Raw genomic sequence first — 25,855 nt, forward strand, 5'->3', positions numbered from 1 at the left:
ATTGCCCTTTGAACTTTCCATCACAGCAATAACAGGGATGACTCCAATGTTGTTTTGCGATGCTGTCACCACGCAAAACGGTGCATCGGCCTCTAGTTATTGTGTTTAAAGAGGCAGTCTCCAAATGCAGGATTCTACAAAAGCCGTGTGAAAGGGTGCTTTGCAGCATGAGCCTTTACAGGGTTTGCAATCGTTCTGTTTGTCATTGTAGTGGTGGACAGCGAGGTGGTGAACTTAGTGGAGACCACCCCGGGTGTGGTCGTGGAGGAGGCACCGTGCCTGCTGCAGGGCCACGTGGTCTGCCACGAGGTAGAACTGGTCACCCAGCCTGGACTACAGCTGGAGGTACGAATGCGAGCAAGCTTCGCTAACGATACTCCTTGCCAGTCAGTTGGATTGACAGCTTTATGACACACGATTTTAAATGTTTCCCTTGCATCGCTTCCACGAGCAACGTCACACAGAGTGTGAAATGAAGACCGTGCTTCGAACTTTTGTTGAAATCCAGCTATATTTGTTATGTTAGCCAGTCTTGAAAGATAAAGCTTCAACATGAGGTATTGTTCAAACTAGCCTTCGGCACTCCTAGCACTTTTGCAAAAAATGCAAATCTTTCGGGTAATTTGATTCTAGTACAGTATATAACTTTTTAGCGATGGCAGTGGTTAAAGACTGGCAAAATCCCTTGAGTTGTGCAATTCTCCATTCCGGGTGTAACACTACTTTTAAGTTTTAATTGTATATATAGCACATTGTATGAAGTAAATAAAAAATATAAATTATTAATAACAACTACACAAAATTATGACATAAAGGTAACCTGTCAACTCTCAGTGACAGTACCCATAGAAGAGCCTTCTGTGTGTGTGTGTGTGTGTGTGTGTGCACGTGCGTGCGCGTGCACCTGTGCATGTGCCTTTTATTTTTTAAGGTGAAACTCTTATAAGTCTCATGAGTCGAAAAGTCTGGCATCCGGCATTGAAAACATAAATGGTACCAAAATTACATCGCATGGCAGCATTGGTGACGTCATCATGACGTCCCAGTTTGCCAAAACTTGAGATGTAATGACGTCATAAACAACCTCGTGTCATGATGCCATCTAACGATGTCTTCACATGACATCATTGCTTGGTCTAAAGTGGGCCGATCCTGGAGGCAGTGCAACACCAGGTGAGGTGAAGAAAGCTTCAGTGGGAAGGGGGGTGGGGTGAGGACTAATGCAATCAACTGACGACATCAAAATAAATTTAATTAGCGTCTCATAAAAACATGCGCTTTCGACTGTACTCTCCTTGGCATTGCATAGTGGGATCGTGACTTTTTTTTGTATCCTCTCGTACTTGTGTGAACTTTGGTCGCGATATAATCCATAACTGACGAAAACGATGTTGCACGCTACTTAACCCCTTTTTTTTGTGCATTGTTCCTCCGGTGTTCACTACAGTGTCTAATTAAAAGTCGCTTGTTTTCATTCCAGGTCGTGTCAACGCCACCTTCAACTGAAAGCAGTCGTGCTCAATCTACCCAGAACGGCCAGATTGCTACCAAAGAGCCAGCGAGCCATAAAGTTTTACCAAGTGAGCCTCTTTGCTTAAAAGAATCCCGTTTCGACAAGTTTTTTCTTTTTTTTTTTCTTTTTTTTCTCACCAGTCTCATCATTCTCAGAATTCGCAATGTTTCCTTACACCTTGAATACAGTCAACATCTGATATTTCGGGGACCGCGAAATCGTCCGAAAAGTCGGGCAGTCCGAAAAAATGAATTCATGCTTTTTCATTCTGCTCAAGCGATCAAATCGCCACAGCCACGTCTGAAATAGCTTTAATGCCTCCCAGTACACTTATCAGGCATTTTGGTGCGCGCCCAGGCTCTCACAAATACATTCGGTACCTGCCACGAACCCCGCTTAACTACGTGCACTTTAACCTCCCTAATGAGGCTACTAGTTTGTGACTTCTTTTTCTACCACAGTGCAAGAAAGAACAATGCACTGTCTTTATTACCATCAGTACAGGAGGTGAGGTGTTTTCATTTAAAAAGAAAAAAGAAAAGTTTTACACAGGGCACTCAAGAATGACGAGTTCAAGTACTGGGGGCGTTGAAATGTGATCAGAAAGTGGGTAGCATTGGTGCTGTTAAGCTAGTATGAAAGTGGCTTTTTACTATAGTCGGCAGGTAGCCTGAACGTTCAACTGAATTGATAATTCTTTCAACACTTTCTTTCGTTGTTTACAGGCATGGAGGAAGGAATACTAAGGAGAGGCCCTATCGTATTTCAATGCATTGCGAAAAGTGTGGCGGAAGTGACGTCAGATTTATGGGGCAAACAAACCGGTATGGGGCAAACAAAACAGCAGACGCCCCGCGGCGTGCTCTCCGCGGTGGTTAGTTTCTGCGCAAATTTGTAGTCCCGGCGTAAACTTAGCGCGTATTGTGCGGTTCGCACGCAGTAAAATGTTGCAAGCAGACGTTTACCAGGCTGTTCGTGCGTGGCAGGCCCGAGCGCTGCGTGCTGAAATTCTTCGTCGAGCGTTTTTGTGCAACAGTACAGAATACCGGTACGTGCCGTGATCAAAAACGTTCAGCCCCTGCACCATCGTATTCGAACTCACCTAGCAGTGACTTACGCGTTCTGCTGGGCGTTAGGCTTTCCCTTTCTCGTAGCCCGATTTCCCGATCTGTTTCCGGATGAGCGGTTCATTGTTCGTGTACAGTAAAAGCTCGTTAATTCGGATTTCTAGGGACCGGAAAAAATGTCCGAATTAACCGAATGTCCGAATTATCGAATGGTCGAAATAAACACAATAAATGCACTAGTTTTTTCTACATACCTTTACTTAACAAAGTAATCGCGGATGCTTGTCTGTTTTCGAGCAGATATTCGCGCGGACACAATTTTTCTGAGCCCTTCAAGGTGCTCAGCAGCTCGCATGATGTCTGCAGTGTCCGCAAGTTTCACCCGTCATCCACGCTTTTCGGTTGGCACGGTAATCCACATGAAGATTGTTGATGTTCATAAAGCAGCGTGGCTTTTGAACCTTTCCGATAACGAGAAGCAGCAAGCGCTCTGTTCCCGTCACGTTGGTGGCTAAAAGTACGGTTACTCGTTCCTTGCTTCTTTTGCCGCCGATACAAGGATCCCCTTTCATCACTCTTCATCACTTCTTGTCGGGAGAGCCCATTATTCAGAGCACGCAAAATTTCTACTTTGGTGGTGAAGTCCTTGGCCTCGTACTTGGGCTGCTTCGCCGGCTTTGCCATCGGCGTGGAGTGCGGTCACACGAGAAGTCAACACAAAAGCACCAGCAACGATCAAGCTAAAGGAGCCGTAGTGAAACGTTCCTCGATAAATCGGCGATCAACGATGCAGCACACCAACGGGAACAAAGCAACAAAACCCACACGCGAAAAAAAGGCGTTCAAGCAGTCTCAATCCAAGCCAAGTCGATAATTGATGTCCATGGCGATGCTGCGTTTGAGCTTCACTTTTGTTCCGAATTGTTCTTTTTTCGTTTTCGAGCCTCGCCAGTGGCCCGAAAGTCGCCGAATTATCCGATTTGCGGTCAAATCTGTCCGAAATAACGAGCGCCCAGTCTCATAGAGTGATGCGTATATTTACAGGGACCAGATGACGTGTCCGAATTAACCGATTTTCCGAATTAACGAGAGTCGAATTAACGAGCTTTTACTGTATATGGAGTGAGCGTAGTAGCTATTCGGCGCAACGCCAACTTATAGTTGACGTAACTTCACGTCGAAAAGAGGACACCGCTGTATTGTATACCGATCGTGCACATAAAGTTTGTAATTCCAGTACGCACACGACAACAAGCACGCAGCGAGTGCACACCGCACAATACATACATCACGTAGTCCGATAACAACAACATAAATTTATTGCACTTTCGTTGAACGACACAGCCTCTAAAAACGTACGATGCCTTCGGCGCGTGTTATGTACGGCGCGTCAGACGCCTAAAACAAAAGTTCACATGTGTTCTGAGTTGACACAATGAATAAGAGGCAACAGAGCGCACATCCGAGAGCTTCGCATACAAATACCATGCATTAGTGATCAGCAACGAAGCGAACGTGTACGTACACATGAAAAGTGACACCCGGTACTTATCGCAGTGCACGCGATTTGCACCGGGTATACGCAACCATACGCAACAGCTGGGCATTGCGTAGCTTTCCCAAAGAACACACACAAGGAGCAGAATGCGTGAATCGACTGCGCCGCGGCGCCGCTTGCACGGCGAAAAAAAAAATGGCTCGAATCACGCATGCGCTTGCAAACGACACGACGGAAATCGCGAAATGTTTCGAGGCTCCTTCACTAGGAGGTGATGCGGGTGTTTGCGATGTGGAGGCTTCACGAATGTGACGTCAGGGCCTCTCCTTATTTTTCTTTCCTCCATGTTTTCAGGTATGCCATCCTCAGCCGAACAGCCGAAACTAAAAAGGGCAAACGGTGATGATGGCGCGATGCCAACGCCAGCACCTAAAAACAGTTCGGATAGGCCTCACAGCCCGCACAGGAAACCGCCAGGCACTGGTGAGTACAGCTGCTCTAGACATCACAGCACTAGAAGTAGAGGCAGAGTGGCCAGTAGGGGTTTCCCCTACCTTGAGCTCATTTTTAGCTTTATGCAAAATGTCCTCTCTCGTGTTTCGGCATGTCTCTAGCTCAAGCTCACTTTTCGTGTTTTTGTGGCGGGCTGTACTGACCATTGTCAACAATCTATTTACAAAGGTAATAAGCTAACAGAGTTAAGATCACCTTAGAATTCAATCAACCAGAGGACCAAGCAGGATTTTGTGCAGGCTAGTCGACAATAGACCATATTCAGACTATCAATCGGGTGATAGAGAAGTGTGCGGAATTAAACCAACACCTATGCAGTAAAAGCTTTTAAGCCGATCCTCGTTACTTCAGAAAATTGGATAATTCGGACGTGTTCTCTGGCCCTGGCAAGCATATGTATTGGTTAATGCATCAAACTCTCAGTAATCCAATCATATTTGGCTGCAACCTGTTTAATTCGGATGATCCTCGGTACATGCCAAGCATGAAGCTCTGCAAATGTGCGACGCAAAGGAGCAAGAACGGCGCCGTGTCGACAACCAAAACTATGTGGCGCAGTCCGCATCCCCCATCTTCATCAGCGTGAACCATACAGAAATGACAGCAGAACGCTTCATGGCTATTTGCGTTTACTGCCACTTGTTACATGCGGGCCTTAAAGGGACACTAAAGGCAAATAACAATTTATGTCAGAGTGAAAGCCCAATGTATGACAACTTCTAAAACGGCAATATTATCACCAGCAGTGCCCTACTTACCGAGAAATTAAGCTAAATGTATCACATGACGAGCGCCACGAGTGGGACATTTTCGAAGTGATCCCGATGACGTAGGGAAGTCGGCCTGCAATAAATCACTAGTAATCAAACTAGCAGCAGTAAAAAAAGATTATTCCGCGCATCAAAAGACGTAATAAAATGCTGTTTGTTCGTTTCCGCTTGATCATGGAAAACAAAACCTCCGTGGCGTTGCCATGGGGAACGGCGCGCGTGGTCCAAAGGTTCCGTTTTCGCCGAACTGTGCCTCGCCCGTCTCAGTGGTAGTTTCGGGATCGCGTACTGCCGTGCGTGTTTTGCGCGCTCGTGAAGGTCGCTCTGACAGAAAGTTCGACAAAATGCCGCATGCGTGTGATATTGCCGGATGCCCGAATGGTGCACAACGCCAGTGCTGCAGCAAGGAAACCGGTGTGTCTTTTCACTGGGTGCCGCGGAATGAACCCTTACGCTCGAAGTGGCTTAGTGACATGCCATTGCGCCAGTGTGCTAAACAGTCAAAACCTCTGCGTGTGTGCTCGCTGCACTTTCGTACTGAGGATTACGAGACCAACCGCAACTTGGTGATGGCTTTGAATGTGCCCATCCGAGCAAGTCTTTGCCGCAGCGCCGTTGTTGCTACTGTGGGTCCCGCTACTTCCGCTCGGCTGCTACTAGTGTCGGCGGCCGCGCAGTAAAAGCGGGCAACGTTGGGCATGGCAGCAGTGACGTATGAGAGTCGTATTTTCAGGCGGGAGAATTGAAGCGCGCTAACGCGATGCGGACCACTAAAAACGTGATTTTATTTCAAAATAAGCACTTCCTTGGCACAAAAGCAGCGCTACGAGGTTTCTGGATCGCTATTTCAACAATCAACGTCGACTTAATATTTGCCTTTAGTGTCCCTTTAAAAAGGCATTGTCGCCATCCACAATCGTGTTGTTGGTGACCAAGGCTTCAGCGGCAGTGGCAAACAGCCTTTTTTCCGGTGAAAATATTATCGTCCACGTGCGTGCGGTGGTGTTTGTGGTGGCGGTACATAATAAAACCACATTTCGGCTTAAGACGTGGGGATCTTCAGCCCGGTCACATCGTGAACGAAGTCGCGAAGGACGAAAACTGCGGCTTTCACATTGCTCTTATGCAAAATAAGTACTGGATTTACGTATTCATCTAGAAAATGAAAAATGCATTGATGTAGTATACACTTGTTTATTGTTTTCTTGATACTTTCATTAAAATTAAGGGGGGACACGGCTTTCGTATCGCAAAAAATGGCAAAAAAATCGATTTTTTGAAAATCACATTTTCAGTTTCTGTAGCCCTTTTTATATCCGATTCCAAAATATCTTCACCGAAAACCGCGTAGAAGTGCTATAAAAAATTGTTGCGCCTGCCGAGGTGGCGAAAATTATTGGGGAAATCGCAAAAAAACACTGATTTTCAAAAAATCATAGCTACGCAACGACGCCACCGGGCGCCGATATCTTGGGCTCATCGGAAAGCGCGTTTCTCCGTCTTCAAATTCCCCGCCGCAGCTGGCTCCTCCATTCGAAAACAAGCGCACAAAAAGCAAATGTTCGAAGGTCGTTTCGAGCCCTTCGATTGGCCGCGTCCGCCATGTTGCCCCAGCGCGCCTCGCCATTGGTCCGATGCTCGCTCCGGGAGATCGTCGTCTGCAGCTCGTGCGTCTCACGGCTGTCGAAAGTCGCGCTACCAGCGCTACTTCGTGGCGTATTCGCACTCGCTCTGTGTTCACGGCTCGACGATCACTTTGAATAGAACTACGTTTTAGTTTGGAGCTGCTAGCTGAAGCTCGGTGGGATTACGATGGCAGGCCGCACTCGTCGAACATCGCAAACGCGCGTCTCGGACCGACTCTCTAGCGTTGACTCGTCGGATCCGTGGTTGCAGGTTCTGCTTATGAGCACTTCGGACGTCGTGACGAAGATGATCGCAGGACGACTCTTTGTACTCGCGACCACGCATTACGTGCTTTGAAACATCGGGCACCGCGGCCGGCGCGTCTACTGCTCGGAGTCGTCACTAGGCCTAACTCCGCTTACGGCGCCGGCACGCGAGACGAACCTCGAACTTGGCGGGCAAGAACAACGCGTTAGCGGACTCGCGGCAGTGTGCTTCTTCGCAAGCAACGAAGCGCTTCGCCCGCCAGCTCCTCGGTACAGCGGATGGTCATTTTACGCATCGGCAGCGGACCCCACGGCCAAGCTCGTCGCGCAGCGGGCGTGCGTCGGCGTCCCGAAATGCGAGGCCAAACGCGTTGCGCGCCTATTTTTCGTCGCCGCACCTAGGCATATTGCGTATCGTCACCGAATGCCGCCACCCAGCACATCGCGTGCCGACTTCCCGGACTATGCGGCCGAGCACTTAGAGGTGAAATGAAGCACTGGTGATGCAATTTAGGCGCGCTTGGGGCCGTGCTTGTTGTCGCCGTAAGCGCTCATGAATCATCTGAAAAAATAAAAGCCTCGCAGTTAAACGTGTCCGCGACCGGGTGAATGATGAAGCGCATCGCAGGCGAGGTTTACAAAATGGGAGATGAATTCTGGGAGATGAATTCATATCTTTCCAATTCGCGTCTTGAATAAACTGCTAAGAAATTCCTATTCCACCAATAACTGCCTGTTATTTAGGAGGAAGGGATGGGTTGTCATGATGAGAGCCACTCTTAGTATCCTATAAAAATGATTCAATGATCAATTGCAATCAAGACTGTTATTATGTCAGTGATAGCATGAATACAAGAAAGCTGGCAAATCATCATAGTACATGGCCTAATTGCATTACAATATCTTGTTTTTTGTCATGCTTATTACACCACTTCATAACTTCGTTTAAAATCCATGCTACATGTTCTTTGTATATCAGAAAAGGATCCTAAGAAAAAAGAAAGAAAACAAAGGCATAACAGATGAAAGGCCACATGTGCAGGAGGTCCAGTGTTATAAAACACAACAAAGATCGCAATCTTCTTTGTGTTTTAGAGAAGCAAGGCACCTCAAACTAAAGACGGCACTCAAGAAACTGCACATCACGAAGGACTCAAAAGATTACGACCCCAGTGCCTTTTGATGAAGTAATATAGTTGGTACAACTTTAAAAGCCGTTTTCTCAAAACTACTTTTCTTGCTTCCTGCTTCGCTTGTTCCGCTGATTTCTCAGTGACCGCTGGGTCTATTTCAGTTCCGTTTTTTGTTCTATATTCCTTGGAGCACAGTTCAGGGCGTGACATTTTTGCTTTTTCAGTATGGCCTTTTGATAATTAGCTATTTGACGAGTTGCACAAAGCCTCGATGCCTGTTGCACAGTCACCTCGTGAAAAATGTGAACTAAAAAAAATTTTGTTGCAAATAAAAAAATCTAAGAATGTCATGCCCGCAATCAGACATCTTAGAATGCATAGCACTTTGAACGAGTTTCCTATTGCATTTTTTAAGCGAGTCAGACTCGGAACAAGAGCAGAAGGTGAAATATATTGTACATCAAAAAGTTGTAAAGATATATTCATGAAATTTCTACAGTAGCATTAAAAAAACATTTCAAATAAGTGTGCCAATTTTCATCAAAATCCATGAAGAAATAAGAAAGTTGGTACCGAAAGCCACGTCCCCCCTTAGGTTAATCTGGATATTTTTTTCAGTCCCGTGAAATCCGAATTATTGAGCTTTTACTGTATAGCCGTCATAGATTACGAGAAAGCATTTGATTTGGTCAAAATGTCAGCACTCATGCAGGCTTTATGGAATCAGGGCATTGACAAACCATATGTAAAAATGCTGGTAGAAATCTACAACAGCTCCACAGCCACCATAATCCTCCGTAAAGAAAGCCACAAAATTCCAATAAAGAAGGGTGTAAGGCAGGAAGACACGATCTCCCCAATGCTGTTCACCACGTGTTTACAGGAGGTTTTCAGGGCCCTAGATTGGAAAGAATTAGGGAAAAGAGTTAATGGAGAGTACCTTAGTAAACTGTGATTCGCTGATGACATTGCCTTGATGAGTAACTCAGGGGATGAATTGCAAGGCGTGATTACTGGATTGGACAAGGGAAGCAGAACTGTAGGTCTGAAAATTAATATGCAGAAAACTTAAGTAATGTTCAGTAGTCTCGGAAGAGAACAACGCTTTGCAATGGGTAGCGAGGCACTGGAAGTGGTAAAGGAATAAAGCATAGAGCGCTTATAGCATAAGTTGCCGGAGCCACGTATATCCGCACTATAAGTGGTACCACACTATATAACCGAAACATTTTTCAAAGGCTGCATGTGTGCGAAACATGACCAACGTGCAGCTGCAAGATTCTGACAATTGAGGCATGCGACTGGGGTGCAAGTTTGCAGCTGCTTAAATTTGCAAATGTTGAACGGTGAATATCCGCATACCTGCGGTGCCAACATAACGAACACGGGGAAAAAAGAGAAACGTGCACCATAGCGTAAAGTCGCCGACTAACTTTTCGGACCTCCTCATTTATTCGGACTTCGCCGCAGTACCACACTGTGCAGAAACTATACATCGAACGGCATACAACTTCGGTAGTCCGCGGTCACTACCGACAATGCTGCTACCGCTCGTTAGACCTAGCGTGCGGGGTGCAACTTGACAAGCCGTCGCGGGAAGCTTGCCCAAGATAGCACGGAGATTAAGCGTAGAAGATATCGCACTCACGAGCTAAACCGAGGGAAGCATACGTGAATCGAGGTCGCGCATGCAATACCTGCGCCCCGCGACGACGCAACTATTTTCCCGACAGAAAACCGTAGAGCCAAACAGCGGTAACATGTACTTGATGCATATGCCGGCACCTGTTCAGAGCGGAACGCTTGCACAACGAGCGGCCGGAGCAAGGGGGGCAAAGGCTTTCCAGTTGCCTAGGCAACCGCTCCCTCTCCTTGCACCATGCACCCATTTTGCGCTGCCCCCCCTCCCTTGTTTTGGGTGTGTGTGTTCATCTCATGCTGTTTTTAGCATATAAATTTTGTTAAATTGTTCCATTAAGTATTATGATGGAAGAGTTGAAAAGGTAAATTCACTTTGTTATGCCTCATCTTGGCGTTGGAAGGGGTGTTTCCTTATGGTTTAGCTTCATTATATGGGCTAACACTGGATTACAGTAGACTCTCAGTAAATGGAAATCTCTTAAACAGAATTGCTGATTAATTGGAACAACTGCCTCTAACATGATTAGTTTTTTACTTGAGTTCTGCACCTCTGTTTACCTTTCAGTAAACAGAGCTCCTTTTAAAGGGGTGGTGCCATCAAATTTCGAGGCTACAGTCGAACTCCGCTTCAACGAAATTTCCGGTACAACGAAAAATTCTCGGTTCCCCGTCAACAGTCCGTAGGAGTCCATGCATAAGTATGCTCGCCACAACGAACACTTTTTCTGCTGCCGTTCCGCTTCAACGAAATTTGACGATGCCATTCCGGGCTCAAAAATTTAATTTACCGTTCAATAAACACAATTTCGGACATTTTTATGCATTTTAGAACATAAAAATACGAATTCAAAGTCTGAATCGCGTGTTGGAACCACCACAAACCGCCGCTGTTGACTGAGCATGGGGGCCGCCATTGCTTGATAGCGACGGCGATCAGACTGCCCTGCTTTCGCAACCGGCTTGAGTTGCTTCTGAGTCGCACACAATCCGAAGCCAAAGCTCAGTTGTCGACAGTGAGGTGCAATCGCGAAACGATAGCTTTTCCGATGCCTTTCCAATACTTTTCGTGCTTTTCGCGCTTCGCTAGTGGTCAGAGCGACGGTACATCCGCCACATCCGCGTTATCAACGCGAGCAGCCCTGGGGTGCAGTCGCGGAATGGTGCCTTTTCCAATGCCAATGCTTTTCGCGCTTGGTCAGTGCAACCGGTGATCGGAGCAACAATTCGTCCGCGTTATCAACGGGATCGCGAGTGGTGGATAAGAATAGCATAGAATAAGGCGTAAGTCATCGCTCCGCGATAGCACGCCTGCATGTCGCCGTTGTTGGCGAATAGCTAGTGTTAGCGTATTGGTGCAACTGTGCAGTTCGTGTTGTGCGCCCGTGCCTGTTTGATTCGTTCGCGGAAGCCGTTATTTCTGCGTGCTTTTCAACGTGGTGTCGCTATGCATATATGAGAATCGCGTCGTACCGCTGCTGGGGACGCAAAGGAAGCAGCAGACACTTTTTGAATATTGGAAATAAAAGTTTCACTGTTCTACTAGCTCAGGTCAGTCCTATTTTTTTCGATTTCACTACAACGAAATGTTCGCTTCAACGAACATTTTTCCGAGCACCGTCAATTTCGTTGTAGCGGGGTTTGACTGTATAACAACCCTGTTGTGGGTTTCCTCTGTATGCAAGGACACCCCACAAGAATGGTCGGACACAGCAGATGTTTAGAATATATTTTAATTCACTTCCAAAGTGTACCTAAACGCCCATTCTTCCGATTGAGACCCATCGCTAGCACGCCAACTCTGACGTAGCTCTATACACCAATTTCACAAGGAGGCTGCCATTTTTAAAGCACTCCACCACCGTAGCGCCATCTAGCGTCTGCGATGTTTCGCCGCCCTTCCGGTGTGTGGGGTTCCGCGGTGGTGTATGCAGCGTATACGCTCAGTTCACGAGGTAATGCTGTTCTTCGCGGTACACGGGCAAAACAGAGCAACGCTTTGCGAGTGTAAAGGCGCTGGTAAATAATCGCTGAGCTGTCAGCTTCAAAATGGCTGAAACAGCAAGCAGCGGCGGCCCACGAGACGTTCCCGCAGCGGCGGCGGCGATGAGTAGAATGCCAATGCAGTTCTTAATTAGGCAGCACCTGTAAATTGGCAATTGCTTTGTATGTTTTGTTACAGCTGGCCTTGTGTGGTTCTTGGAATATGCACTATAAGAGAGCGTTAACATTTAGGACAACTCTCGAAGTAATCGGAGAAACGTAAATGGAGACGAGCGAACACGTAGGCCATTGTCCGGCTGCGCGCTAGGTGCTCATCAGTGTTTAAGATGACTCTCGGGTTTCCGTGCCGTGATTATTCAAGTTCAACGTAACTCCAATTCCTAACAGATCATTTGGTTCGGCTTGGCACGTTGCAATACAATGTTCATGGAACGACAGGAGCAGAAAAACACCGATGCTTGTGTTGATTCGTGTCGTCGTCGTAGTTAAAAGCTTGTGGCCTCTGATCGTTGCACAGGATAAGAAAGAGATGTACGACAGGTGAGCTCAAAATTCGGCGTAGAAACAACACGATGATAAAATGAAAATAAGCCTGTTGCACATCTAGAAGCATGGCATGGCGTAAGTTCACTTCGGCGCGAGCCGCCGCCACTAGCGACAAAAAACAAGGGCGCCCGTTTTTTGGTAACATTATTGTCAGTTTGTTTTCTGGCGAGTATTTGAGAAGCATTACGACGAGCGCACGTGTCCAGGTAACGACCTGGCTTTAACGAACGTGGGCCGATTATTCACGACACCCAGGTTGCCGCGCGAAAAAGAAAATAAAAAAAGAAAAGGTGCGGTTGTTATAAAGCTACCCCAGTTATCGTCACAAAATTGACAAGTCGAGAAAGAACGTGCTCTCGACGAAACGTTAGAGACGCGTACCTGCGCCAAAGCACACATGCCACGCGGGCCTTTCTGTCATGTAGATCGCAAAGTGCTAATTCGATAATCTCGAAATAGCACGTACTAAGATGGAACATTTTCTAGCCGCAGGCAATGTAAATCGTGCTGTAGCACAGAAATCAGAGAGGTTCATGTTATGAGACAACAACTCTTGGCCAAACATTTTGTTTATTAATCGTCATCCTTGACACTGGTTCTCTTTGGTGCCGATGATAAAGTGTACCAGCACCCAAGCACAGTCACAAGCACAAGCTGGTGTAGTGACTTGAAAAAGTGGCCATAAGTGCAGACGCCACATATAATATACTGTTTGCGGGAGAAGAAGGCGTGCGAGAGAAGCGAAGCCATTTAAAAGCATTGTGCGTTTCGCATGCCTCGGCTGCCAGTCTTTTACGCTTCCGTAGCTGTTGCCGCAGCCAAACACAGCGCAGTGGTAGCTGGTCGACCTGATCTCGTCCGACGTTTCGATTTGCGGCAGCACAATTGCTTCAGCGCGTCGAGAAATGGAAACACGCTGACCTCTCACGCGCCACGCAGTGCAAAACTCGGGAATCCGCACTCACCAGCGGCAGTGGTCGGACACACGGTGGAGAGAGAGAGCGGTGAAAATACACCGGTTCGAGGCTACGCTCCTCCTCGCCGTGAAAACGGTCTATAGGAGGCGCAACGAAAGTTGTAGCGACGTCGCACCAGATCTGCTGTAGTGACGTGACTGACCTCTGGACCTCCGCCACCTCTGCAACATTCGTACAGGCAAAGCATCAGTTGCTGCATCACTCGCCGAGTTTCGATCGCTTTCTAGCTAAGTGGGCCACAGCCTTGTGTGGTCACGTGACCAAGCCCCCCTACACTGCTACGTCACGGCCCAACCTCAGCGCCCAGAAGCCGAAACCGAAAGTTGTCCACATAAAAAGGCGATATTAATTTATTTAGCGAGAATACATGAATCTTGGTGCATGTATCAAGCTTCCTGGATCTATAGGAAACGCTTACAGCAAAGAATGTGCAAGCCACAAGTTTGGTGGCACCACCCCTTTTAGTGGAATGGTATTTTGCTGGTCCTTTCAGGTTCCGTTTAATGAGAGTCTACTGTATTTTACCAGGCCCTTTGCAGGGTCGTTGTGCATCTTGGTCTGCTGTGGTCTGCCTCTGAACATAATGAATGTTTTAAAACAATAAAATATATTTGCCTTGTGTGTGACATTTGCCATTGATTTCTGGTGACAGCCGTTCATTTTCGCCCAATGTTTACAGATGATGGAAAGGACATTCCTGGTACCAGCAATGGCATCGTTGCCAGAGGAGTTGCTGAACGGCTGGGAATGATGGTAGGGTACAGTTCTTGTATAATTGTAGTGTTTAACACAGTGTCTTCGCAGGCCACTTCCAGAGTATTAAAACAAGTTGTGTAACCCAATAAAATAGCTTCGTGAGGCATCCTTATTGTGAGCCAGGCGTATTGCTCATTTTTCCTCCATGGCTTATCCTCTTCTTCATATTGAACACCCTGTCTTGCAGCTTCTGCCAAAGCAGTGCCATTTCGTCAGCAGTGAACATTTCTGTTAGTGTGAAAATGTAATTGCAGGCAGGTGGGAGATAAACACTTGAAGGGGCGCAGCATGGCAAAGTGTTCAATATGATTAATGTGGAGATGAATAGAACTTCAGTACTATATGCATAGGACAGTGTTACATTTTGCATGAAATTTTCCAAGGGGACATCGCAACTGTCTGGTATTGAGAATAATTCAATATATTTCTAAATTTAATCTAAAGGAAGCTCAGAGCTCCAAGCTGACATGATCAAAGACAGCGTTCCTTGTTGACGCCACTTAATTCACTTCATTGTCATCGCATTCTATGGCAGCGGCAAAGACAAGTCAGCTAACAAAAATACCATGTGACACAGAATACACTGTAACGCAAATTGCAGGGTGTGTGTGTGCATGCATGTGTGTGTGTGTGTGAGTGATCTGTTGCCTGCTGTTTCTTTGCGGCATAACAGTTGTCACTGGTTTCACAACATTTATTCTGTATTGTTGCAGGTTTCAGGTGCCACTGCCATTCCAATTTCATCTACCAGCACACTGCATGCCACTGACACTGCCCAAGCTCAGAGACCTGCCACCAATTCGCCAGCAATAGTTGCCACCCAGCCTACCCCACCTGTCTCTTTAGCACCTCTAAACTGAAGCAAGTAGTCTGTTGAGGCGGACTGATAACTCCGATCTAGCCATCCCAGGTCCTAGTAAAGTGTCTACCGTAGGTTCAACATGGAAGCACAGTACTAAATCACCACTTCCTGGTCCAAGTTCAACAGCAGGGCAACAACAGCCTAACGGGCCTCAGCAGTCCATCGTCCGCATTCAACCAGAGCCACCTGTCGGCATCAGCGAAGCACCGTCGACGTCCAATGGACCTTCTAGGGTTTCGCCTGATGCTTGCTCACTCGGCAGTGTCGGTGAAAACTCAAATGCAGATATGAGCGACAGTCAAAGCAGTAGGCAAGCAAGCAAACATCTTGGCACATCTTCAAATGGCAATGGTGGCCCAAGCCAGAGTTCTGCAGAGAACATTGCTGAGGATTCTGCGGAAAACTCCGTGGAGAACCTGGTGGAGAACTCCGAGGGCAACTCGGACGACAACACGAATGACAGTTCCCAGGGGAGCTCCAGCATGGTTGGTGGCGATACTAACGAGGAGGACTCCGTGGGACCCACCGATCTGCAGGACTCCATATCGAGCTCCTCTTCAGCGGCGCTAGTCTACCCTCGCAACCCCGACGAAGAGCAGTCGGCCATAATCAGCTCGTCATCAAATGACCACAGTCGGAGAGACGTCCACAAAGCTAAGCGTGCTTGCGACGTGACCAGCTCAACGTCTGTGTCCGCGTCTCCGTGCCCAGTTGCACCGATGCCTTCGACCTCCGCCGTCTTTGGGGAGCAGCGTCTGCCAGTTGCAAGTTCGACACCGTCTGCTCCCGAGCAAAACTCTCCTGACCAGACCAGCGAGGGCAGTTCCACAGCCCACTTTGAGCTTGCCTTCGTGCTTCGGCCGAGGGCAATGGCGGCAGCAGCTCCAATGTCACGTCGGCCGAACTGGAGATTCGCTGTGGTCTCTTCGCCGACTCCCGATGCTCAAGAGTTGTCTGCAAGCAGTGCGAGCGGTGAGAGAAGTGTCGCTGGTAGCGAAGAGCGAAGCAGCAGTGCTGTCGAGTCATCTGAGCAGGAGGGTCCGGCGGAAGTGAGCTCGGCCATTGCAACACAGCAACCCGGCACTTCGTTGTTGCCTGCTCAGCGCGAAGAGGTGACGTCTGCTGCAGCACGGTAATGGCATGTCGTCTGCAGCGAGCAGTGAAGTGACGTCGGCCGTGTCGTGTCCAAATTTTGACAATGACGACGACGACGTCGACGGTAACGAGGCTGGATCGCTAGTGAGTGAGCTTGTTGTCAGTAGTGACGAAGAAGAAGTGAGCACTGCTGAGGCTGTGTTAGTGCATTCCGAAGGTCTGGCGGAAATCACGTGTTCAACTGTTGATGCAACAAGTGCTTCAACAGCTTCCGGTAGCTCGTTTCACCTCAATGCACGGCCTCTGTCTGTGTCCAGCACGGAGGAGGCAGAATATCTGGGAGGCAAGTACTTGTTCTCAAATTTGATATCATTGATTTGTGCAGCATTCTTTCTGTATTTATTCCAGCATTTGTTTACATGTCATTACAATAGTGCAATATTTAAACAAATATAATGGAGTTAAAGCGCGAGAAAGCACCTCGCTACTGTGCGTAATAATAATATTTGGGTTTTACGTCACGTGCCAAAACCACGATATGATTATGAGGCACGCCGTAGTGGCATGCCTCAAGATTTCTACCATCTGGTTAACGTGCACTGACATTGCGCAGTACATGGGCCTCTAGTATTTTACCTCCATCAAAATGCGACCATCACACTGCATGGGAAGGCAACAGAAACGAAAAAAGGAATAATAGGACGCACCCAACATAATTCATGTTTCTTATTGCACATTGCCTGGTGGTGTAAGAAACGTTTGTAGCTCACAGCAGGTTTGCCTTCTTTCTGGCTGGCTGCAGTTGTTCAGGAATCATTTCCCCGTTCTTCTATCTTGAATAGAAATGCAGCCTCATGATAATATAAAAGTTGATTGCCTTAGCTGTGATCTCCTGAAAATGAGCCGCACAGCTGACAACGGGCAAAGAAGCTTCCTCTAGTTGCTCCAGTATCACCCAAAACAAGTCGCCAAACACAGGGCAGCTGTCAAGTGTCTCGCGGCGAATTAAATTTTTCACTTTCTTGACAAAGGTGTAGAACCCGAATGATCGCTAATGAAGGTAACCTTACCTGAATTCAACTTTGAGTGAAGATGGTTTCCATCTTCTCAAGTGTTTCAGGATTGGCGTTCAGAATGTCAATGACGTTCCTTGCAGGTTCCCACGGTGGTTCAAAGAAGTGATCACCAGTGTCCCTTATGTAGCCACTCATGCAATGCGGCACAAATTATTATTATTTGATATGCATTTTTCAGCTGAGTCTCCTATCACACATGCAAAATTGAAGGAACTCATTTCCAAGCAGTCACCATTCGCAAGCAATCGCACAAAAATCGAGTGAGCACGGAGAAACACGGCATGTGTCGCTTGCAGTGACACATGAAGCAAAATGGAACAGCAGCGCCATAAGTTCACCCGTTGTCAGGCACTTGTGCTGGCTCATGAGCAAAGCTGGGAAACTTAATTGGTTCTAGAAACGTCGTACATGAACACGGATTCAGTTTCTGGTCACGGGGGCTGCTAATGCGAAAATGGCTCTGTATTTAAATTTATATGCACACTAACAAACCCCACATGGTCAAAATTAATCTGGTGTCCCGCACTGTGGCATTCTTGATAATCGTACTGGAGTTTTTGTGAGGAAAAATCACCAGGTTTTTTTCACTGACATTATGGCACCAGTGTGGCTGGCTATGCATGTGCACTGAACTTGGTGGAAGAAAAAATCACAGATTTCTGTCGTTCTGCAGAATGTGCTGTATTTAGAGGTTAGGAAAGCACGATTATGAGTACAGATCGCATTTGCCTTGCGTTTATATCGCCCCACTTTGATATATAAAACATGAGGTTAAGAAGGGCTTTTATAGTGTTCTTATAGTGCCTATAAACGCCTATTTTTGGCGTTTGTGCCTAAATGTCTATGGTGCCTATAAATGCCCATTTTCAAAATCGGGGCTTCTGTGAACACTATTTAGCCTCAAGTTTTGCTTTCGAGGGCAGTTTGAGACCATTATCCATGTTACCGGGCAACATTGACTGTTCGGAACTCCATGGGGTTCAACCTAGTCCTCTAGTTCAGCCAATTTCCGGAAAACAAACGCTATAGCAGCAGTGAAATGGGATGCGCCGTCCAGCATATGCTGCCGCGCTGACATGGCGCAAGCGGTTGGCGAATGCGAAACTGCAGAGAGCAAACGAAGAAAAAAAATGCGGTGTGCACGCGGCCTTCCTTTTTTTTTTTTGTAATTTACTCTTTAAGGTGTTCACCAACAGGGGAGAAAGCATCCCTACACAATTCGACATGGCCGATATGAGGCATCCCTCCATTCTGGTCATTTAGTGGCCTGGTTATCTGCTCGTACTCTGCCTTTCCCAGCCATGCCGAAAAGGAAGAGACCCAGCAGTGTGTTGATTCGACAGTGGAATCTTGACTCACCATGCTACAGAATCAAAGGAGAGACCATGTTCTGCGAACTGTGCGGGAAAGAGGACAATTGCACAGCTCTGTTTAACTATTGACGCCTTTGTGCTATCATAATTAATAACATTTATTGCTTTCCTGTTGTAGATACAGGTCATGCACGTCTTTGTTTTGAAGTTATTTGCATTTGTGTAAACATTTATTGTGCCTACATTTACGACGTTCAAGGCCTAAAACGTTGTTTTGCCTGCCTGTTTTTGGCACATAAAAGGCGCTCTTTTTGTGCCTAAAAATCCGGCCTCTACCTATAGAGGCCAGATGTTTGCGCCTCTGTGTAACCATTAAAAACTGTTTCTCTACTTCCTCACACCATTCATAGGGTCCGTGGAGGTGGACTCACACGAGAACGTTCCTGATGCTCAAGCCTTCAGTGACGTGGGCACAAGCAGCAGCTGTGGTAACAGGGGTGAAGCAATGGGAGCAGAGGCTACTATGGCAAGCGTGCCACCAGTGCCTGACGAAGCATCGTCGGACTCGCACTCGGGGGTCGAGTCATCGCGCACCGTGTCGACTGCCTGTGACAGTGCTCCTGCTGCCGGTGACCACGGGAATGTGAGTGGCACATCGGATCAGCCGAGCCAATCCGAAACTGGGGGCGGCTTTTCGACAGCGTCTGCGGCAGAGGAACCCGTGGAGTCTGGAAACAACGCGGAAGAAGTCTACGAATTGTTGATCTGTGATTCCGGTAAGATTGATGTTGAGCAGTGTGTGTTCCCACTATATTCAATTCATTGCAATGTCTTTATTTTCTTGGCAAGTCAAGAGGGAGGCGAGGACTAAAGTCCTATGTGCCCGACAAAGGTTCCTGCCCCCACATACACGTTAGTCAACGATGAACATTGTTTAGAGCATATTGCTCTTATACATTAGGTTTAATCAGTAGCATAACCAAGGCAACATAAACACTCACTTAAATTGCGTACATCCAATATGCGCATACACAGTCATGTACATACAGTAAAAGCTCGTTAATTCGGATTTCTAGGGACCGGAAAAATGTCCGAATTATCGAATGGTCGAAATAAACACAATAAATGCAAGAGTTTTTTCAACATACCTTTACTTTACAAAGTAATCGCGGATGCGTGTCTGTTTTCGAGCAGAAATTCGCGTGGACACAATTTTTCTGAGCCCTTCAAGGTGCTCAGCAGCTCGCATGCTGTCTGCAGTGCCAAAACAAAAATTCTTCAAGGACGACGAGGGCTTCCGCGACTTCCTTCACAGTGCGAGGGGGCCCGTGTGGCTCATGGTGTGGCTGCTCCTCTTCAGGCTCTTCGTTCTCGGATTCGTAGCCATGCATCACTTCCTTGACGATTTGCTCATCAGTCAGACAGCCGGCAGTGGCAACGCCATCATCAATGCCGATATAATCGTCGAGTGTCACTGCATCAGGCATAACACTTCCGAAATCCTGCCCGTCGTCGGCGACACTTCGGCCACTGCGGCATCGCTGGAGTCGGGTACAACAAAGTCACTGTGCCTGAAACAGTTGGCAATGGCGTGCGCAGGCGTGTTCTGCCACACATACGCAAGAATGCTAACTGCGCTCAGGAGACTCACGTCGTATTGTTTGCCGACGTCATGGCACAGGAGCAACTTCTTGTCGGCGGAGCCCATTTTTCAGGGCACGCAAAATTTCTACTTTGGTGGTGAAGTCCTTCGCCTCGTACTTGGGCCGCTTCGCCGGCGTTGCCATCGGCGGAGAGTGCGTTCACACGAAAAGTCAGCACAAAAGCACCAGCAACAATCAAGCTAAAGGAGGCGTACTGAATCGTTCCTCGATAAAATGACGTTCAACGATGCAGCACACCAACGGGAACAAAGCATTAAAATTGCACCACCAACAACACACGCGAAGAAAAGGCGTTCAACCAGTCTCAAGTCAAGTCGACAATTGATGTCCATGGCGATGCTGCATTTGAGCTTCACTTCTGTTCCGAATTGTTCTTTTTTCGTTTTCGAGCCTCGCCAGCGGCCCGAAAATCGCCGAATTATCCGATTTGCGGTCAAATCTGTCCGAAATAACGAGCGCCCAGTCTCATAGAGTGATGCGTATATTTACGGGGACCAGATGACGTGTCCGAATTAACCGATTTTCCGAATTAACGAGAGTCGAATTAACAAGCTTTTACTGTATTTATATAATGCTGACAGCATGTCTGCTCATAAAGCTCCGAAATATGCATGCACAATGCTTCGTGGTCTCTAAACTCAAACTGTATACACATAATGACCTTACGCATTGTTATACCACATAGCACAAACTCTAAATAAACATAAGAAAAACTAAATACATTTTCACTATGCACTTCTTAGTTACCTCATAAATTGGTAAGTATGAAAGTTTAAGAAAGTATAAATTGCATCATCTGCATTGCCCTAAAGCGAGTCAAGTTTCTACAACACCACAGTAGTGGAATGTAGTATTTTTGTAAAGAGCAGCTCTCAGTATGGTGGCCATCTCACGATTACTTGTTTGTAAACTGTCTGCATTGCTCATTGAGTTGCGGTCACTGAGCAAACTTTTCTGTATGTTTTTCTTTACTTTGCAGAAGCGAGTGAGGGAATCACATCAGTCATGGTTGACTCGGTGTCCAGTACTGTGATTGGAGCTCAGCGGGGCGCTGGCCCATCTCCGTCCACATATCATTTAGTCTCCCTTCCATCATGCTCATCGTCTGGCCCCAGCACATCAGTGCTCTCCTCCCACAGTCGACGTGGCATCGCTTACTCTTGCATACCACAGGACTGACAACGCAGCACACCTCGACGCTTCGTCGTCAGTCGTCTTCATTATCAAGCAGCAGTGGGCAGCCCATTGTGGCCGATTCTTCCGCCGGCCTGCCATCACATGACAGTACCGCTGCCTCGAATAGCGTGCCCGGCAGCACTTCTAGTGGCAGTCAGCCATTACAAGTTGACAATGGGAACGCCAGCAATAATGGCAGCAGTAGCAGTAGCAGCAGCGGCACCAGCTCGGATCCTGCGACACCGCAGAATGTCGACGACTCCGAGACGTACGAAAACGGAGCAGCTTCGGCATCCTCGTCTGCTTGTGACGTAATTCTGGTCGGAGCCCATGCTGCAGGGAACGTCATCTGAGATCGTGGTCTACGCAGAAGAGGAAGCGACAGCTAGTGTGACTGTTCTCTTGGATAACTGTGACGACGATAGCAGCAACAATACGGCCTCCGAAGATGTTCCGGGCAATTTGCTGACCGTCAGCTCGTCAGGCATCTGGACACGGCCATGGCGGCCATGGCGGGCTGGCAAATGGAGTGCCAGACGAACAAGCATCGACCGTCGAGACTCAGTTTTGCACCAAGACGACGACTCCGCAGCGAGCTCAGCCATTTCAGACATTGACTGCAGTGGTTGGCAATGTGGTGACTGTTGAGACAGTGAGGGACGTTGTGGAACAGGTGGTGACCTCGTCAGCCTCTGTGACTCCTGCATCACTGTCCCAGCCTAGCACAGTCGAGGGGCACAGCAGGGGCCACAGCTCGTGCTGAAAAGGAAACGTCGTGTTAATGCACTTATCGATGAATCTTTGTGTGCCTCGGGACACGTGTCTGGTTGGGCGCGAGTAGCATCAGGGCTTCTGGACAGAGTGTGCAAATTTAGAGGTGCCAACAGGTCGAAGGGCGTGCCTCCACCAGCGCACTGGTTTTTGGAACCAGGTGAGCACCTTGTTGCTTGTAACAAAATAACATCAGTGTGCTTGTTCACTGTGCAGGTATTGTCATGTGCTTACATAAGACATCAACTTCTGAAGGACCAAATATGCTCATTCTGCAGCATTTCATAGCCTCATAATGTGGTGTAGGTACACGAACCTGCATTATCGTTAGCTTGAGTTCTTTGCTTTAAGCTCTTAGCTAAAGCTCTTACATTGACCTCGAAAAATTCTCCTATACATGAGTGCTGATGCTAAAATGAGAAGAGGAACCAAGGGCGCCCTACTTTTATTTGTCACGGACCATATGAAGTTAACAGATAAGAAGTAAAAGACACTAGTGTTTTACCAGCCAGGTCCATGATGCCACTCATCACAGCATCTTTGCTCCACATGACATCACATTGAGTCAGTCACACAGTGCAGTGGTGATCCAGTTGCACCATTTATGCCATTTGGCTACAATTCTACTTGTCTGCACCTTGCTGCACCCTTGCTAGTTCAACCTGTGCCAACTGTGCCAAAATTCTCTATTTTCGCCTGCTTGCAGCAGTAGCGGAGTCGTTTTGGCCTGAAATGTTCTTGAGCTGACACCCCGACAGCTTTTCCAGATTGCTGTGGAACCCCTCCCCTCCTCCATTTTCTGTTTTTGCACTTTGTCTCATTAAAGTTTACATGTCTAACCAAAGTGTCAGCATGGCCACGCCTGCATTGCATGCAGCCTTCTTTATTAACAGTTCACTATGCTCTCTTCAGACCGGAAGGTCATCACTTTGATGGGGAACTCGCGAGAATGCATACTAGCAACTATAATTTTATTGTTCAAGTCACTACGCGCATCGGTCATAATGTAACACAGGACAGCTGTACGGCTGCCACTCTTGGCACCACGCACCATGAACTGTCTTTAGCGCGATTGATATAAAGTGGCATGACCTGGAAAATTTATTAATACCTAAGCATTGGAAACCTCATTATAAGTATAAAGCATGGGGAAAACGTGTGCAAGTTGTCCATCTGTGATAGCAGTACCTGTATTACTAATAAATGAAAGAGAAAAATATATATTATAAAATTTTAATAAGAGAAAAAAATTTAGGCGTGACCTTCTCACAGGATTCGAACTCATGACCTCTAGCACAGATGCCCATCACTGTAACCACATGTCGTAGATGCATGTATGGGTGGCACGAATAGAATCTGTGCAAGCTAGTGCATTGAGATGCTTGACGCATTTTCATTTCGCCACAGATGCATGTGCCTTGCCTTTCTCACTGACGTGTGTTTGCTTGGTGCTGGAGCAATTTGCACAATGCTTTGTGCTGTACGAATTTAGCATTATGCCTAGGCATACAAAGCTACTGCACCATTGATGAGCTGATCAAAGTTGTACATGAGGCTTGTTTGCATAGAATATTGTAGTATTAGGCTGTAGCGCATCTAACACAGGAAAAGAGCACAAAACACGCACACTTGTTGCTAAAACATGCACTCAGCATTGAGACAGTGGTGTTGCAGATTTCATTGTGCATCTCACCAGCAATGCCTGAAAAGCAAGAGCAGCAAGATGGGGTTTTAGTCTTAGTTAGTCCAACTGTAAACACATTAGTGCACATGCTGGACTTTCTCGGGATTTTCTTAGTTACATGATCAATATCTTTGCTTTTTCGTTGTCTAATGTTAAGCACCACACACAGCATGATAAGCTGATATGCTTGGCTGATCGCAGTTATCTTCCCATTCGATCACAGTGGAACCTTAAGGAACTATGGACAGTTTAGATCAGAGCAGTTATCTTGCTTTTAAGAAAATGGTGGTTTTTCTGTGTTTTATTAACACGAAAGTGTTTTATGCCGGGGTCCACGAAGTACTTCCGTTACGGATATAACTTTCATAAAGTGGACACCAACGGGTGAGAAAGAAAAAAACCAAGATCCGCCGCTGGGAATAAAACCCACAACCTTGCGGCTGCAACGGTAAGCACCTGACACTCATCTGACTAAGCTACCTTGGCAGATGCTGGATACTTCAGGAATGCGCCTTATATCTTTCACACATGCTCTCTCGCACAGTGCTCTCTTTTGGCAGTGTAGGTAGGCGGGGGGAGCGGGGCGGATCGGGGCGGTGCCGCCATCTGTGAGAGGTGAAAAGAAGTAATGCGTCAGGATCGACGCTTACTCCGAGATTGCACGCGATATCGGAGGTCATGGTTAAAGCGTCTTGATACCAGCGAGGGACACTGGCCGCGCTGGCGTCACCGAGGCACCCTAGACGCAGCTACGTTCTTTGCCTTTCGCTTTGTGTTAGCATGCGCCGGCTCATCAGAGTAGTGCAGCTTCCACATGCACCAACGGGATTTCTCCGCCGCCGACTGCTTCGATTTCAAGAGCACTGAATAACAAGACTGCTGCAATATGCGTTGCAGAAAGGACACGATTTCGACAGGTGAATGTTGTGCCTTGGTGGAGCGAGACAGAGTCCAGCGGGACGCACACGTTTGCGGCTCAAGCTATGAACCTTTGCCTCCCGTGTTGCTGAAGCACAGTGTGGTAGTGTATGCATGAGCACAGGCATCAGTTACCCATTACTAGAAAGCACACATCGTGCCGTTTCTCTCCTTAATTGACAACGTTTTGAAGAAGTGCATATCAGCTACCAGTCTTGATTATGAGCTCGTTGACGTCATCTTTACGCGGGATTGACGATTCGCTGTGTCCAAATATATGTTCACAACTTCAGCTACCACAACGGTTTAATCATGATCATGGTCGTTAGTCGTCGCGATGGAGACATTCCACTAGGTGTCAACATGGGTGCATCCACGTCAAATGGTGCTATAGCTGCCAAACACGAATAGACATTGTGCAAGCTCTAATATATCACTAAACAATAAGCACTAATTCTGTGAAGACACATTTCACTTTCGTGTTATACGGATTCCTATGACAGAGGGATCAGCCACGTTTTTGATTACCAGACACTTACAAGGAAGCACTTTTTAAAGGGTCCCAGCTAATTTTGTTAATATAGTCGGAAAACACTGCTTATCTGTAGCCAAGACTCCTGTGAACATGTGAGATAAATATTATTGCACTGAATGCTGCAGGAAACTTAGAATTTTATATCGAAAACAGTGAAAAAGTACTTGCTCTCTCCTTCGCAATGTTGCCAACTATGCAGCAAGCTCATAGGCCACGTGCCAAGTTGTGTAGGCATTGCAACTGCCCATGGGGCGGGGGCTGCCACTTGAAGGCACCGCACGTGTCTGAACCAACCAGAAGTGGTGGCCTATACAGTCAAAGAAAAATGAAGAGAAAATGTTAACTCTATGGACATGTCAGGTGGTAAACATTTGGGTGGCACATTGACCCCTCCTTTGCCATTGCTCCTGTGCAGTTTAGTTGCCAGGTCGATGGTAGTGATTAAAGTAGAAAA

At 47.2% G+C, this 25,855-nt stretch overlaps 1 protein-coding gene across 1 annotated transcript in view; it reads left to right on the forward strand.

The window, feature by feature from the left end:
- Positions 1-25,855, forward strand: part of LOC119386895 (BRCA2-interacting transcriptional repressor EMSY-like) — an 85,610-nt gene that overhangs the window by 55,412 nt on the left and 4,343 nt on the right. The window contains 15 exon segments of the mRNA XM_049413299.1: positions 212-345; positions 1,481-1,580; positions 4,433-4,561; positions 14,231-14,304; positions 15,021-15,162; positions 15,164-15,999; positions 16,035-16,082; positions 16,084-16,293; positions 16,295-16,607; positions 19,064-19,429; positions 21,297-21,439; positions 21,442-21,831; positions 21,833-21,998; positions 22,000-22,248; positions 22,251-22,424. Of these exon segments, the coding sequence (XP_049269256.1) occupies positions 212-345; positions 1,481-1,580; positions 4,433-4,561; positions 14,231-14,304; positions 15,021-15,162; positions 15,164-15,999; positions 16,035-16,082; positions 16,084-16,293; positions 16,295-16,607; positions 19,064-19,429; positions 21,297-21,439; positions 21,442-21,831; positions 21,833-21,998; positions 22,000-22,248; positions 22,251-22,424 (3,474 nt within the window).

The sequence above is a fragment of the Rhipicephalus sanguineus genome, chromosome 3 (assembly GCF_013339695.2).
Source record: "Rhipicephalus sanguineus isolate Rsan-2018 chromosome 3, BIME_Rsan_1.4, whole genome shotgun sequence".
NCBI classification, from domain to species: Eukaryota; Metazoa; Arthropoda; class Arachnida; order Ixodida; family Ixodidae; genus Rhipicephalus; species Rhipicephalus sanguineus.